The sequence below is a fragment of the Nomia melanderi genome, chromosome 2, assembly GCF_051020985.1.
Source record: "Nomia melanderi isolate GNS246 chromosome 2, iyNomMela1, whole genome shotgun sequence".
Classification (NCBI taxonomy): Eukaryota; Metazoa; Arthropoda; class Insecta; order Hymenoptera; family Halictidae; genus Nomia; species Nomia melanderi.
In genome coordinates this window covers 9,835,991-9,852,842 of record NC_135000.1, presented here as the reverse complement: position 1 = coordinate 9,852,842, position 16,852 = coordinate 9,835,991, and the positions used below count along the sequence as shown (strand labels likewise).

The following is a 16,852-nucleotide window of genomic DNA, read 5'->3' as shown; positions in this document are numbered from 1 at the left end:
ACCGCGATAATATTGATTTTCGTAGACGGTGCCGGGCCAAGCAGATTTTTCTTTCGGTTCGCCGGGCACGCGCCGCCGCTCGGGGGTTCCCCGAGCGATCCTCTCGACACCCGAGACCAGCGAACGAACGGAACCTCGGTTCTTGGAGAACGGATTCGGACTATCGACAACTAGACGCTGCCACCGTCGTTTCTCTTCGGATCTTCCGCAATTCCTCCGAAACGATCTTTGCAGTTTCACTCGAATGCACCGACGAATGTCCGAAGAAACGGGGACCGCATCGTTCCGTTTCTCTTAGGGATTACACAACCGTGTTCACCCTTCGCACTTGAACGTTGCTTCGCTGGATACAATATCCGTGGTAGGTTTCACGAAGGGAAATCGCGAGTACGTAACAAAGTTCAACGTTAAGTACCAGATTTTCTAGTTTCACCGCGTCCAATCAAATGACAGAGAGTCGCCTCTCCAGTGCGAAGGGTTGATACACATGATATACAAAAGGGACAGAACCATTCCGGTCGAACGTTTCGTGGAGAGAACTACGTGAAACGAACTTTAACATCGTGCATGAAACGTCGTGATGTCGCTGTACTAAACGAAACGGCGAGTCGCCTCTCGCGAAGGGTTAAACGGTCGGTGGTTGCATCGTCTACGGCGACCTTCGCATCGGCAACGATCTCCGATTCCAGAGGAAGGCTGCTGCTCGACGTCGAAGGCGGCACGCGAAAGGGGGAAGAACGCGGCGTCGCCTGGCTCGCACGCTCGCCGCGAGAGGGCTACGAGCCCGACGAGCTTTTCCCGCTGCTGATCGGTGCTCCGTAAAAATACAGAGGCAGAGATCTATTCGCTGCCTCCGTCGACCGGTAGACCCGGACGGAACGCGGCTTTTCCCGATTCCTTCCTCGTTTCGACGAACCGCGAGAGGGAGACGGAGGAAAACGGGGTAATTCGCTTCGGGGAAAGCTGCGACGGCGCGCCTGCTCGATCCCGGGACACACGAGGTTGGCCAGGGTGGAGAAGGGGGTGGCGGGCGGCGCGGGGGCAGGGCCGTTCGTAGTGGAACGCGGAGAGAGTGGGTGGCCGGGCGTGGGGAGGGTGCGCGAGGCGGCCGTGCGTTCCTCTTCCCCGTGTGCACACGCCGCTCCCCTCCTGTCGGGGTTTAGCTGGCTGGCACTCCCGAAATAATGTTGAACCGCGAGGCAGAAGAGGCGCGCGACTTGGGGGAGGGTGGCCGAGGAGCGGCGCAGGGGAAGCTAGAGCGACAGAGGAGAAAGTGACGGGACGGCCGCGGGCCGGGTCGAGGAAACGGGGGGGGGGGGGGGGGGAGAAGCCCGAAGGACGGGCACAGACCGTGTGCGCCCGTGCCGACCAAGACGGTTACATAATTTTCGTAACGTCGAGGCACGGTAGTGCTTCGGGACCGTGGAGGGGAGGCTGCGCAGGCGAGCGTCCTCCGCGAGGAACCCGCCCGGGGAAATGGCGAACCCTAAAACTGGACACGTGTGACGCCGTCCAAGTGCCCCGAAGGCTGCGCTCTCTCGGCACCTCGAGGGTGTCGAGTCGAACGAGAATAGTAGAGTGGAGAGCGCAAGGGCGAATTCCATCGATCGCGGCTACGATCGAGGCGCGAGCGTCTGGCGACTTGGACGGATTTCCGTTCGAGGCGAGCTTCAGAGGCTCGTTTCGGAGCAGCGACAAGGAGATCCTCTCTGTTCCTCTGTGGATCGAACCCTCGATACACCCTGCGTGTGTCGCGGGATTCTCCGGTGCGCGCGTCAAGAATCCGGGTCGAGTCTCGGAGAGTTTGTCGATAGGGAGACTAGGAGAAGGTTCTCGGAGTGATAGCGCGTATCGGGGAGGCTGCGACAGAGGATCTCCACCTTGATCGAAAATTCTCGCGCGCGAGGAGAAAGGAGGGAGCAGGGGAAAGAGAAAGAGGGGAGGAGAGCGTCGCGGAGACGTTCGACGCGGGTGGGCGCGGAAGAGAGGGGCGGAGGCAGAGAAAGGGGGACGACGACGACGACGACGACGACGACGACGACGACGACGACGACGACGACGACGACGACGACGACGACGACGACGACGACGCGTACGCGCGCGTGTGTTGCGTGTGTACGTGGCGAACGGAATGGCGAATCAATCGGCGTGAGTGCGACAAGGGAAAGGCGCAAGAAAAGGGGGTGGCGGCGGCGAGGAAAGACGGTCGGGCCGCCTGCACGGTGGTCTACTCACCGCGAATGGTCAACAAGATGTCTCGGTGTCGTTTCCCGGTGGCAAGAGAGAGAAACTTGATGTCACATACGCCGCTTCATCAGGCCACTGCGCGGCGCCGTTTATACCACTCTGGTTAGCGCTTCGCGCTCGCCACTAAAAATATACTCACTTGCCGTGGTGATTTCCCCCGCTTCACGTCTTGTACCGTGACCGACACATTTATCCGCGGTTTCGGTGGCACTCGTTATACTCGCAACCACGAATCAACGAACGGCCCAAGGCGCACACACGTACGTGAACACGGGTACGTGGGGACGCACGATGGAAGATGATGGGTTGTACGGTGACGCGAGCGAGTCGGCTGACTGACTGATCGACTGACTGACTGATCGACTGACTGACTGACTGACTGACTGACTGACTGGTTGGCTGACTGGTTGGCTAGTTTCAGCGAACGGCCGAGAGAAAAATAGATACGCGGACAGACGGACGGGAGAACGGGTGAGATACCACGAGAGACTCGCTCGATTCTCTGTACGGAGAAACAGATATATGTATATACACGCATACACGTCTGTATATAAATATATATGTACGTACGTGTGTGTGTGTGTGTGTGCGTGTGTGTGTCTATAGTGTCACAGGGACGCACCAACGAGGAGAGGAACGAACCAACGAACGGAACGGAACGGAACGTAACGCGCGAACTAACGAACGAACGAACACGACTCCGAGCGCCCGGCTGCTCTCGCTCAGTGTGTTGCCGGCTACCGCCGCTTGTCGCTACTGCGCGCTATCGCGTAAGCCGTCGCTGCCGCCGCTGGCTCGCTACTGGCGTAGTAGTCGTCGTCTCGCTACGAAACAAGACCGCTAACCGAAAACCGAAAAGGGAACAGGTAGAGACGGGAAAAGGAAGACGCGCACTGGCCCAATTCTTTTTTCGATCTCCGATCGCGCTCTCCGCTCGCTCGCTCGCTCGCTCGCGTCGCCTGTGTCTCCCGCCGCTACGCGTCCCCGAGGAAGAGGGGGAGAGAGAGTAACGCGCCTCGGGATCGACAGAGAGACGAAGCAAAACGGACGACCGAACAACCGAGCCCGACTAGCCCACCGGTCCGAGATAACGGACGCGCTCTGCTCCAGCCCCCCTCGCCCCGCCGCCACCGCCTCTTCCGCCTTCTCTGGTTTCCTCCGGCGGCGTCCCGAAGATCCCTATCGGCACCGTTGATACGCGAGGGCAGAGAGCCGCGCCGCGAGCGATCGAACCGAGAGAGACCCAACCGCGCGCGCGGGACCCCGAGGCGACAAAGCCGCCGCTAGAAAATAACGCGCGGGCCCCCGGAAGTGCGTCTCGTCGGGAGCGCGACGTTTCTTTCGTCACTCGATCAGAGGGACCCCGGCCGGGACCACCGATGTAACCGACGTGCGAACGCACGCGTGTGGAGCGCACACCGACGACGAGGGGAACGACGGATCGACTTCGGGCTCCGGAGGGGGGCGCGGCCGCGGACCAGGCGGGGGCGGCGAGGGGAGTGCCTTGGGGGAAATAGGACTCGAAAACGGCGACGCGGAAGGAGAAGCGTGAACGAGTTTCGAAGGTGAGGGCGGCGAGAGGGGCCGCCACAGGATCACCTCGGCGCGCATGCACCGTGCCGCGCACGTTGTACGCGCTGTACGGAGGGAATCAGCTCGTCCGTCTCCCACGGCGTTCCCCGACCACGCCCCCACCACCGGCGACCCCGTACCGCCCCGCCGCGAGTGGCACTCGATGGGTGGGACACCTATGCCCCCAGGCACACTCGGTTTATCGCATCCCTACGGCGTGCGTGGCGGGTATGTCGGGTATCTTTAGAAGCAGCGAGGACGCGTTCCGCGAGCACGGTGTCCCGCGCTTCTGTTTCTAGCCCCGTGTACGCGAGAGGCCTGGCTGGCCGGCGAGCCTCGTTCCGATCGGAATTAGCCGAGGGTGATCGTCGCGCGTACCGGGAACAGCCCGAGAGATCTCCGATATCGGCTCGAATCGACTCTCCTCCGCGCGCGGCTGGGACCGTCCGTGCAGCTACCGCGCTGGAGACGCTCCGACCTCTCGCGCTCGACCGGACGCGCTCCTCTTCGAGCGTTCTCCACGCGAGATTATCGAGCAACGGGATCACGCGAGACGCCGAGCCCTCGCATCGTCGGCGGTTGGCGCGACCGTCGTTTCAGGGGAGGTGTTCGACGTTGTTTCCGCTCGATCGTTAACGGTTCAAGCGGATCTGGAGGCAGGGTCTGGCGCGGTTGCGAAGGGAGGCCGAAGAAACAACCCCTGCGTGGGCTACCGGGTGACTGGCTGCGAAGCGTCCTCCCGTCTGCCGAGCGTGACGCAACGCGTGCGAACGGAAGCCAGACCGAACGCGAACGAAGCGACGAGCTCGCTGCTCGTTCTCGCGCTCGTTTCAATTTCCGACTCGCCTCGGCGTTTAGTGCTCCATTGTTCTCGAGCTCGTTACCGGACGGACGCCGAGGTTTCAGAAGCGACCCCCTGAAAACGCTTGGCCGTTTCGCCCCTTAACCCCTCGCGTTGCGATATCGTGTCGGCCGAGGATTTCTAATACGGTTTAACGCAAATGTGTTGTGTCTACGTGAAACATTATTGTTCTCGTTAGCAATCTGTATGGTTCGTACCGAATCTCGACATCTCTCGCTAGCGCGTTTCTATCGGATAGAAACGATCAAACTTAATGTTCAACGTTAAGCTTCGCATAACGGAACGATACGAGATGTAATCTCTTCAGACCCCATTTCCTCGAACGACATTGCGTATTAGCGAGAAACTTTGCGCAAAGGGTCAACGATCGGTTCCAACGAATGCACCGAAGTTCAATCACGAGTCAGGGGGTTAAACACGCATGGCCATCCGACCGAACGAGCAAAACTAGACTAAACCAAACGAACGCATCGCGCGACGGAGACTCGGGGGTTGTTTCGACGTTCTCGTCGATTCGTTCGTCGGAAAGGCGTACAGACGACGAGCGTCCGCCGGCCGTTCCGACTCGAGACGCGCTACTTCCGGTCCCGTCTCGTGAGAATCGGTTCTCGAAAGGGTCCGAATCGCCGGACGGGCCGCGGCGTCCCGTCGACTGGATTCTCGAAACCGGCGCTTATCGATCGAACGAACGTGTGCCAATTACGTTATCGTGCCGATGCCGGTAATCGCGTTAGACGCTCCCATACGCGTCAAGTGTTTTCGAATGGCCCCCTCCCGCGGTGAATTGGAGCAATACGTCGGTGCGCGCGAGCACACCGAGAAACGAGACGCCGTCCGCCGGTGAACGGAACGCGCGTGCTGCCGCGGCCACGTACCCAGTGTGCCGAACGACCGCGCGCACGTGTGCCCCGCGGAACGCGTCTAAGCTGATCGTGTACCTGATTGCCTCGCGTGCTCTTTAAACTCTCTTCTCCTGTCCGATGCGTTGCGGCGACGGACGTACGTACGTGTGTGTCTGTGTGTATGCGCGCGTGTGTGGTTACTTCTCGTTCGAACGAGGAAGAAAAGGAGAACGAAGGGGTGGAGCAGGACGTAAAGTAACAGGGGAGAGTGTGAGAGAGTGAGAAACAAAGAAGGGGAGAGGGAGAGAGAGAGAGAGAGAAAGAGAGAGAGAGAGAGAGAAAGAGAAAGAGAAAGAGAGAGAGAAAGAGAGAGAGAGAGAGAGAGAGAGAGAGAGAGAGAGAGAGAGAGAGAGAGAGAGAGAGAAAGAGAGAGCGAGAAGCGGACAGAGTGCGCGCGAGGCGTTTCGTGCGCACGAGATTGCGTTGCGACCCACTGCACGGTCCGTACGATACTGCGATCCCCGTTCAACTGGCGTGCGTCGCCGACTATTCGGGGCATCCCGAGAGCGCGCGCACGCGCCGCTCGCCGCTCGCCGCCGTGTCGCGCTCGACCGCCCAACCCTTTAACATACTACCCCCGATTCCCCGACAATCGCGGGGCTGCCTCGGGTTTATCCGAGGATCGTTACACGAAAATTATCTCACAATCCCATTCACGTGTACGATCAATTCGCCCTCCCCGCCCCCGAGCCACCCCCCCTCTCTCTCTTTCTATCTCTCCGGTCCCCTCGACACCAGCGTTCGCGGCAGCTAACCCAGGAATATTCTAGACGACTCCGACGCCCGTGTCTTCTTGCGAAGTCTGTCCTCTATCGGCTCGGTGCGCGCGTGTTCACTGTTTGTACACGCCGTCCCAGGACCGCCGGCGAACCCTTCCCCTTCGCCGCCCTCCGGACCGCCCGCCGCCCCGCCCATCCGATACTGGCCGCGCGCACGCTCTCGGGGAAACGGGGAAAAGCTCCGCGCCGCGACCGGTGCGAGAAGATCGCGCGCGATTTCAATCGACGTGACGCGACGACTATCCGGATGGCTTTTCCGGCGCCGGTCTCACGGGTTTTTCTAGACGATTTTCAGCGGTTCGAGCAATGCCCCAGACGACGGGGCGGAACTACGCGCGGCACGACAGGCTACGCGTCTAACCGGCCGCCGCTTACGAGGTGCCACGCGATTTCCTTCGATCTCGTTAACCCTTCGCGGTCCACCGTCCAGTGTCGCTGGACGTGTTCCATTGACATACTTGTAACGGTCCTTGCAATTGCGATTCTCGCTGGGAATTCTTTCGAGAGAAACCGTACGTTAACACGTTCGCGCCGGCGTGTACCACCGGTGGCTCACGGCAAGGTATCGCGTTAGACGGTGTGTACCTTTGATGGCTCGGACGGTGTGTAGCATGAAATATGTGGCTCCAGTGGTTTGGTAATTAGAAAACATTGCCGTATAGTTGAGAATTAATTCACTTATTGATCAATTCAATATTCTTATCAATTTTAAGAATTCAGCCAAATGGGAAAGAGTGGAAATTACACGGTGCGAACGTGTTAACTGATAAAAAGAAATTTTAAAAACTGAATAATATGATATAATTGTATAATTGCTCGATTAATAGAAAGAAGGGAAACTACGTGCTCTCCTGCTGTTTGACCAGAATCGTTTGCTCGCGACTCGGCGATTATTCTAAATACGTTTTATCTCGCCAGTACAAAAATTCTCGTGTACCACATGTGGTACACGTGGTATTGGACGCGTTAATAGCAGAGAATTTATTTCCGAGGCAAAGGTGGCGTTGCCTTGACTAAAGTATACAAGGAGATCAACGAAATTCATAAGTAACGAGAAGCAGGTTTCGAAGGAACAGATTGCAATCGCGGTCCGAGCGTTTACTTTGTTCGTTAATTAGCGTTCAGCCTTCGCTCGTTAACACGTTCAACGCCGTGCGATTTCTTCGAGCGAAATACACAAAATGAACGAACGCAATGCTGAATCGTTCGATTGAATTGCATTGTCACTACCGCATTATTTATAAGATAGAAATTGTATCAAATAACTTAATCGAATCAGCTACAGTAATTCGATTTGGTTGGGTCACCGGTGACCCCCGTGGCAACTGCCGAATGGGTCAAACTGACCAATGATCAAAAGGTAACAGACGCTTCTCTGCGAGAATTACTAAAGTAATTGAATCGTAACTAATTGAAATCTCAACAGCTGCATCCTGCCACTCGACGCGTTAACATTCCCGATTTCATTTTTTCCAATTGTTCCAGAAGAGTTCAAAGAGTACCAGAGAAACCAACTCGAGTCTCGATAATCGCACGGTTCAAGTTTTCACGGAGCATTTTGAAAAAGAGAATTCAACTAGTTCGAGTGTTAACACGTTAAGCGCCATGTCAGCCACTGGTGACTGACGCTTCTGAATGACTAAAAAACAATCGTAACATACAAGACAACCGATGTGAAATAAAAATGTTTAATAAGGCAACTAAGTTGATAATAGTGTAACGCGAACGTTGCAACGCCAAACAATTCATAAGTATTCCTACTTTTCTTTGCTACAAAATACAAACTCTATGGGAAAACGCTTAAGATTTTCGTGGCGCTTAACGTGTTAATGCGCGATCGTGTCGCGTGGGTAATTGTTCCTCGCGGAGATACGGTGACTATTTTCCCGTTTGGTTCACGCCGCATCGAGAACCGGTGATCTTTGACCAGCTTAGCTGCGGAACGTGCGTCGCGCACGCGCGACCGCGCACACACATGGTTCCGGAACCACGGAATACCGTGTGCCAAGAAAAATCTATGAAAACTCATTCCTTCGAGTATATTTCATGGTTCTGGCGCTCGGCTGCCGTGCGAGCCGGGTTTTCCAACAATCGGAACGAGGTCATGGAACAATTTAGATTTCGAACCTTGAAATATTTCCAATTTTCGAATATCCCGATAGAACGGAAACACGCGTCGCGACGCGGATAACGCGATAATTTTCAACTTGAAATATTTCAATTGTCAAATATTTCGGTAAAGCGGAAACACGTGGTCGAGAATTGTCAATTTGAAATATTTCAATTTTCAAACATTCCGATACAACGGAAGCACGTGTAACAACGTGGGACGAGACGAGAATCGTCAACTTGAAATATTTCAATTGTCAAACATTTCGGTAAAACGGAAACACGTGGTCGAGAATTGTCAGCTTGAAATATTTCAATTTTCAACCATTCCGATACAACGGAAGTACGTGTGACGTAAACGAGACGAGACGAGACGAGAGGAGACGAGACGAGACGAGACGAGACGAGACGTTCGTCCTTGAACGAAAAACGAAAAAAAATGAGCTGCGATACGCTATCGGGCGTGTTCCGGTTCGCACGGGTTCCCAACGGAACGAACCGAGTAAACCAGAGGAATCGTGACGTCACGCGCGCGTTCAAACCGCCCCGCGGTTCTTCGTTCGGATGGCGAAATTAATTTCATTGCCGCGGATTAATATCGTCAATTTCACTTGATTATCGTGTAGACGCGGAGTGACGTCAAACGCGAACGTCGGGGACGCCGAGCGGACGGCTCGTTCCCAACGAGAAGGGAAACGCCACTTTTTATGAAACATGTCTCGTCGCGTCACCCTCGTCACACGTTAATAGCCGGCGAGTCACGAGGCATTCTTCGTGGGACATAACCTACTTACTTCACGCCAGCGCGAAGTTCCCTTTGCGAAGGTAAAAGCGTCCGGAGCGCTCTCGTGGAATATTCATGGGACACCGTCAGCGCCACCGCGTGGCTAACGCGTTACTTATATAGAACAACGATGGTAACTACACCGTCGATAATTAACGTTCGACTGGGAGCGGTCGGTAAGCACATCGGTCGGTAAACGAATCAGTAAAGGTCATCGTCGGTAAATCTCGAGATTTGTCAAATCTCGGCGATCTGTGAGAAATAATTGAATCGCTGGAGAAACAAGGTAGACTAAACCCCGTTCAATAGGATACGGTGCTTTCTCGGTAAGAGATACGAGATACGGGAAACGCGATGTCGGAGCGATGGTTAATCGGATGCACAATTATTTACGTTATAAGACGACCTTGCGAGCACAGCGATTCAATTAGATAAAAATATACTGTGAGAAAATCAATTATGTTCACTCACCGGCCAAGGTCCTTCAGGATTCCCATGATCACGCATATACCCTGCTCGTTGTCTTCTTGCACGGTGAACGGATATCGCGTCGCGTGTACGGTCAATTACGATGCTTCATAAAAATTCCATCACTAGAACCAGATATTAACACGATCGCTACCAATACTTAACTCTGTTACTGCCTTCATGTTGACGGTGAATTTCATTCAATTCGGCGCGTCATTTTCGCCAAGGATCTGAGGGATCCGACGAGAGAGAGCCGCCGAGCTACTAAACGTTACCCTATACGCGGCGACTCGAGATCAAATGCACGAGACTCATTTCTATTCGCTTTCACTGAAACACGAGATCCTGGTACACGTGAATATATATGAACACTGGTAGCAAACGTGTTAATATGTCACCACGGACAAAAATACACTTCGACAACCCTAACTCAACCACTGCCGCGCGCAAACTGCCATCCCCACTCGGACATCCTGCGCCCCACTTTCATTTTCGTCTTCCGCGCAACTCCGTCCCAACCGCGTAGCAACCAAGTGTAACCTGGAAATTTACAAATCGACATTTTATCTGCGATAACCCTTACAGATTCTGCGTGACTATGACTTTTTATCAGGGTAACAATTGTACAAGAGAATTTTTCACGTTTTACAGAAACACGTACAGTTTCTTTATGGTCCGTTTGACCACGGGGTCTGAGCGATTTCGGTACGTCACTGTACTGCGCACAAAGAATTTTGGGTAATTTATTGCTACTCGAGTAACGCGGGAAATCATGGGAAATTTGAATGTTACCGCGAGAGGAGAAATGAAATGTAGTAAGATGTTTAATAATTATATTGAAATGTTCACGAACCTCGACGAAATACGTAATCGTGCAGCACGAATAGTAAACTTAATTCTTGATTATATTCCAAGCAGTTATGAAATTTATCGTTTATGGACTTCTGTCGCGTATCGTGGATGCGTGTCGATGACACGAGTATTTTCGATAGGATTTCGTTTGATAACCTCGCTTATTAATCGGTAAGGTGCAAGGAATTCAGAGTTGTAATAAATTTTGAAATTCCTTGACGGAAATGCTTTTGTCGGACGATGCGTCGGACCACCTTATCGGTCTGGTAATTCAGCAATGATTGCAGCGCCATCTTCTGATTTACCTTAAATCTGTGCTGCAAGTCTATGGTATTAATTTGATCGGTTTTCAGTAGATAACGCCGTAATCATTTTCCACGTACGGAGGTATAAAGTAAACATAATCGGATTTATCGTCTAAAATTGTTATTTAAATTTAAATGAAAACTCACAAGGTAGATATCTTGCATCGTTTCACGGTGTTGTTCGTTGCCTTCGACTGTACTCATTTACATTAATTTTACGTAATGTTCGTTGGTTGTTCTTTGATCTGTGTCCCGAAGAAAATGACGAAAGTATCATTCGTAAAGAAGACGAAGCTCTGTGTGTGTAAAACTGCCGTGTTCCTCCTGTAGTAGAAACTTTATCATCAACAGTAAAAAGACGTTTTATAGCCTCCATAACTGCGGACCAATGATAATGTAAATGCATACAGTAAGAAATGTCGTTCTTGCTCGAGATACGAGGAAATTTTTTGGTGTTACAGAACCAATGAAAATAGCATGTACCTGCACAAAAGCTGGATTCCAAAGACGTTTTTCTGCTATAGATGTTCGTTATAGTTTATGCATGAATATGCAATATCAAAACAGGACTACAAGGGCGGCGTTCGAAGATACGTACGAAAATATTGAAATAATCGCGTTAAGCCTGGAGTAACAATGAGAATGACGCACAACGAACAGAACGTATTAGGGCTCGTGCCTACGAGCAAAAATAAAATTTGACTGATTAGTAATTTAAAGAATAACCAACCGGCACAGACTGTGCTCGAGGACGTCAATACAGTAGACATTTATTATATTATTAATTGCAATAGATTCGTAAAGTGGCTCTTTGTATTGCTTCCTACAATTCCTATGTTTTAAAACTTGTATATATACATGCATATATACGGTATTTCTAAATATCAATCCGGATGAAATTGGCAAAGGAATGTATATTAATATCGTTGATAAGACTATCAGCTGATTGTCATTTTATAAGGAACATTTAAATTCTGTGTAGTGATGAGCTCTAAATTCCATCATTTGTATAATCTTTGTGGTAACAAGTATTACAGCTGAATCGATATTTCATAAACTTTTCTTCGGGGTGAGAATAAAACAGTGATATCGTTAACTCTCATGAAAGGATGGGAAATAAAAGTAGTTGCTGTGTATATTCTAGTCCGCAAGTCGGACGCAAGGAATTAGGATCTGAAGGTGTTGCTCGAGCCCTCGAGGAACATTTACCTGAGGGTGGAGTTAGCATTAATAATTTACAACATATTAGCGAACGCGAACCTGAAGACTGGGATTCGGATCCGTCGTTACATCCATGTACTGGTACTATTTTTATGGAGCGATCTAAGCAAGCTATCGAAAGTATGTATTATTAATTTCAACTTTTTATACTGTTATCATTGTAGAATATTATATTGCAAATGTATAAATTCAAATTTATCAAAGTTAAGTTCTTACGGTTATGACTATTATAACAATGCTGGTAATTATTAATATTAAATGTTTTCGATGTTGCAAACATTTTCCCAACTAACTGGTCTTCCCAAATACATTTTTTTCTAGGTGGCATGGTAAGAAAAAAGAGTCAGCATCAAATTGCAGACACAAGGCCTTTAAAAAAGAGTAGCAGTTGCAGTACAATATATTTAGACGATAGTACTGTTTCACAACCTAATCTTAAAAATACTGTGAAATGTGTTGCCTTAGCCGTTTACTATCACATAAAAAACAGAACCTCACAACGACAAATCGATATATTTGATGAGAAACTGCATCCATTAACAGTGAGTCAAACAAAGCGAATCGCTAATGTTATAAGACATTTTTGGAATTTTCTTAAATTCAGATGAAATATAAGTTAATATAAACCTGTAAAATGTCATTCTGATTTCTTTTTCTGATTTTACAGAGAGAAGGTGTTACAGAAGATTATGATAAATATAACCCAGAACATAAACAGATATATAAATTTGTGAGAACATTATTTAATGCTGCTCAACTTACAGCTGAATGTGCCATTATAACGTTAGTTTATCTGGAACGCTTACTTACATATGCAGAAATAGATATAACACCAGCCAATTGGAAGCGAATAGTACTTGGAGCTGTTTTATTAGCGTCGAAAGTTTGGGATGACCAGGCAGTATGGAATATAGATTATTGCCAAATTCTTAAAGATATTACAGTAGAAGATATGTGAGTTTCTATTCAAATCGTAATAACGATTAAATGTGTCGGGAAACGATGTTTAATTGCCATTTAATACATTTATCTAGGAATGAATTAGAAAGACAATTCTTGGAGATGCTGCAATTCAATATAAATGTTCCTTCGAGCGTGTACGCTAAATATTATTTTGATCTCCGCACACTTGCAGAAGCAAATGAACTAACATTCCCTAGCGAGCCGCTCAGTAAAGAGAAAGCTCAGAAATTGGAAGCAATGTCCAGAGTTTATGAAGACAAAGTCACTGCTGAAGCTTTACGTACCGGTAATAAGAAATGGTCGAGTTTAGATAATATATGCATAGGCGGACCTAGACGTAGCATTGCTATCTTATCATAAACTTTGAATATAAGCAAACACATTGCTTGTATTCGTAACTTCTGAATTAAGGTATGTGAACGAAAAAGAATTTGCAGACCTATTATACTATAGTATCAATTTGAAAAATTTTATGAGCATATCATTTTTATTATTCAATCATTTGTATATTCTACTTAAATATATTACTGTAACACGCGTTTTATAAAAATTATTTGACATAGCCTTCTGTTTCTGTATCGACTGAGATTCTGTACAATTGGCTCACTCAATTTGTTTCATTTTTTAAAACGATGGAATACGCTAACTGTTAATATTTATTTAAAAAGGAAATTCATGATTGTACGATCTATCTATCTTCTTTTAAATTTTCATCTTACGTGGATAATTTATTAAAGAGTCTAGAATTTCCGCGAAAATTGACTTTTTAATCTAATTGAACTTGCAATACCTGTCGATTGACTCCTTTCCAGGATAATTTCTATGTTGATTGGTTTTTTGGATGGCTAAACATACAACAAAATTATTGACACAGATACCAAAAGATATAGAGAAATATATATATATATTTCATGTATATATACACACTGTAAAACTTACTTTAAAACAGCAATTTCTTTTCCAATTTTATACATTTGCATAGAATTTATTATGAACGATTTAAATAATAAATACGTACGGAATAACTTCTAAGTCAAAGTCTTCTTAAACGATAAGCATCGATAAGTGTTTCAGATACCTTTCGTATCTGAATATTTTTTCAAAATTGTGTTCACGTTTTACTTAAGCTAAACGCGAGAAATATTCCAGAACAATGTATTCCTTACAAAGTCATTGCAAAGGCATGGTATATGATGTTTTAAATTTTCCTTTATCATTTTAAGAAGGTGGTTTTCCTGCTTCATTTATCCAGTTATCAATTGTATATTTATATGTGTGTAAAGTAACTTCCTAAATATATTTTGTAAGATTACTCTGATTACTCTGTATGATCAAAGTCTTTAATACTCCCTAGATAATCATAAATAATTGAATCCGATTATACTCTGTCTTAATGATAATATAAATTATATCGTTATATTACAACCTGAATGATTTGTAACAACAGTACACATAGAAACGCAATAAGATTTTAGTTTCCTTTCTTTTTCGAATTACAAATGAAATCCATCCACAAAACCTGTGCCGGCTTCGTAGAAGCTAAAGTTCGTTCCCAGTAATTTAGTCTTATTTATACACATCTTGAAACTTTCTCTTTTTTCTTTTGGAAGAAAAAACTTCATATTCGAAGTTCCAAGTATTATTTTTATTCTTTATTGTAATTATTTTACGATGTATTAATTAAAAGATAATTCAGAATACACTATGATACATAATTACCGCATGTTATGCAAATTTCTTTCGTCTATTTCATTCCTTTCCAATTTGTATAAAGTGTAATGGCAAGTTTAAGAATTAGGATTTTGATCATTCAGCATGTAATGTTTGATAATTATCGACATGCATCAATCTCTTATGTTAATTCGTGACGAATCAAAAGGAAGTGGAATATAGTTACTCTATAAATTATATATATCAATAAAATGTCATTCTAATTTAAATGTAATTTGTTGCAAGGATATTTTCTTTTGCATTGGTATTACATTTCTCAATTATTTTCCACGATATCTCAATTATTTTTCAATTATATATCGTTTCTAATAAATAATACTTCGTTTACGAGCACCACTATAGAAAAACAAAATTTATATATTAATGTACAATTCTTGAATTAGTTAATTTAAAAAATTTACGGAGGACTACTCAAGATACGAAAGACAACTTGGCGTATCATCATGTATATGCATATTCCGTCATTAATGTTGCAATAAGATGAATCAAATGACAAAATGAATACTTATTGCGAAAACGAAGTAAATTTCAAGGAAGATATTGTGCTTATATATTGTATAATGTGCTCAAATTAAGGAGATTTTTATATAAACTACCGATTTTGCACGCATGATTATGTACGCGATTAAGATGTACTATACAGAATGACAAACACATCCATCAATGTACCTCAGAAGTGAGGGGCAAACATATAAATGTTGAGATGTAGAAATAAGATACCATTTAAATTATAGCTTATTATGTTCATAAAAGTTGAAGTAATCTAAATTTCTATTAAACCTTTTTAATACTGTTACAAAGTAATGATGTTTTATTCTTATTTTTATACTTTACTACAGGATATTACGTGTACTGTAATAAGAACATTTTACTATGGAATTAAGTAATGCCAAACTGTAATACCATGTATAAAATAACTATAATATAGAATCCATGGTGTATCGAAATATAGATACAGTATTAACATATCCGTTACTTTTGCCCAAATAAAGATTTTCGGTTGTTCGATTCAAATAAAAAATATACATTTTATACTACAAAAAAAGACAGAAAGAATAGTTAGCTGATGCATCACAAAGCAATTATGTAAGATAACGCGAAATAAAACGAAAAAAGCTACGACTGTAAATAATTAACAAACATACCAAGGAAAACCAAAAAAAGCAATTAAAAATAACCAAATTAATAAGCAATATAAGTTCTTTCCATTTTAATATTCTAATTTTCCAAAGAATTAGGATTGTGTTTAAAATGGAATTGCATTGTAAAGACAATCTTGAAGTCTGATTGCATATGATAAATAAATTACCATGTTCTGTATATAAGTGTCTTGTAAGGTTGTATTATAAATAAAATAATTTTTTTAACACCATGTCAATTAGAGTTCAGACGAGTACTTGAAGTGCTGCTTTAAATAAATTATATTCTTTCAAATTAATATTTTTATTAATTTGCATATATTCATAAGATTTTATAGTATTCCTGTTATATATATTATATAATGCTTTTAACAGAATATTAGTAGTATTATTATTAAAACATAAATATAATATTGCAAAGCAAATGATACGATGATACGATGATATTAATGAGTCTTCCACCTTTAACCAGTTAACATTATTAGATTATTAATGCATTTTTATAATACATCACAATTTTTTCTATGTCTTCATATCTATGGTATCATTCATATTCGAAGTTCTGAATTTCCCTTTTTTAATCGTGTACTTCTACTGAATTTTAAAAATAAAAAAAGGAAAAAGAATGAATAACACATGTATTTACCAAGTACTTGTAGCAATATGTTTTTCTTTCCTTTCTGTAAAACAACAAACATGACTTTATTATAAAAAATAACTTATAGTGTAATTGTAAATTTCGTACATACATTTATACTTACAGAAACATAAATTTTGCAATATTTACATTTTAAATAAGTTCACTCGCATTCATTTTACCACATTTGTATGTATAAATATATGTAACGAAGTAATATGTTCTAACATTTTTATTGGCAACTTTTTCTGTAATATTTTCATTAACACATTAATAATCAA

At 45.6% G+C, this 16,852-nt stretch overlaps 2 protein-coding genes across 12 annotated transcripts in view; one reads left to right on the top strand and one right to left on the bottom strand.

Annotated features, from left to right (window-relative positions):
- PMCA (plasma membrane calcium-transporting ATPase 3) overlaps nt 1-11,169 on the bottom strand; it is a 111,600-nt gene extending 100,431 nt beyond the window's left edge. For 2 of the 8 annotated variants that reach the window (XM_076364379.1, XM_076364387.1), the window contains exons 1-3: nt 11,028-11,169; nt 9,999-10,263; nt 9,727-9,848 (exon numbers count right to left, since the gene is read on the bottom strand). The gene's annotated coding sequence lies outside the window, so the exon portion shown is untranslated. Of the gene's footprint in view, nt 1-2,235; nt 3,918-5,619; nt 6,048-9,726; nt 9,849-9,998; nt 10,264-11,027 lie in introns of those variants that run through there. The other 6 variants (XM_076364378.1, XM_076364381.1, XM_076364376.1 and 3 more) reach the window with 6 other exon arrangements.
- CycY (cyclin Y) lies at nt 10,861-16,205 on the top strand. Of its 4 annotated transcripts, XR_004234756.2 has the most exons (6): nt 10,861-11,030; nt 11,342-12,221; nt 12,423-12,643; nt 12,769-13,055; nt 13,136-13,475; nt 15,179-16,205. XR_004234756.2 is itself a non-coding variant. In XM_031973803.2 (5 exons), the coding sequence occupies exons 2-5, from the start codon at nt 11,990-11,992 to the stop codon at nt 13,422-13,424; spliced, it is 1,029 nt and encodes a 342-aa protein (XP_031829663.1). In that variant the 5' UTR covers nt 10,861-11,030; nt 11,342-11,989; the 3' UTR covers nt 13,425-16,202. The 4 variants fall into 4 exon arrangements, 3 of the variants coding, with proteins under 3 accessions (XP_031829663.1, XP_076220520.1, XP_031829664.1); XM_031973803.2 differs by having other exon boundaries at nt 13,136-16,202; XM_076364405.1 differs by having other exon boundaries at nt 10,871-10,962; nt 13,136-16,202.
- Nucleotides 16,206-16,852: the final 647 nt, after the last annotated feature.

Coding starts and splice junctions, on each gene's coding strand:
- CycY (XM_031973803.2), top strand. CDS start 11,990: ATGGGAAATAAAAGTAGTTGCTGTGTATATTCTAGTCCGCAAGTCGGA. Junction 12,222..12,422: donor ATCTAAGCAAGCTATCGAAA/GTATGTATTATT, acceptor ATTTTTTTCTAG/GTGGCATGGTAAGAAAAAAG. Junction 13,056..13,135: donor GATATTACAGTAGAAGATAT/GTGAGTTTCTAT, acceptor ACATTTATCTAG/GAATGAATTAGAAAGACAAT.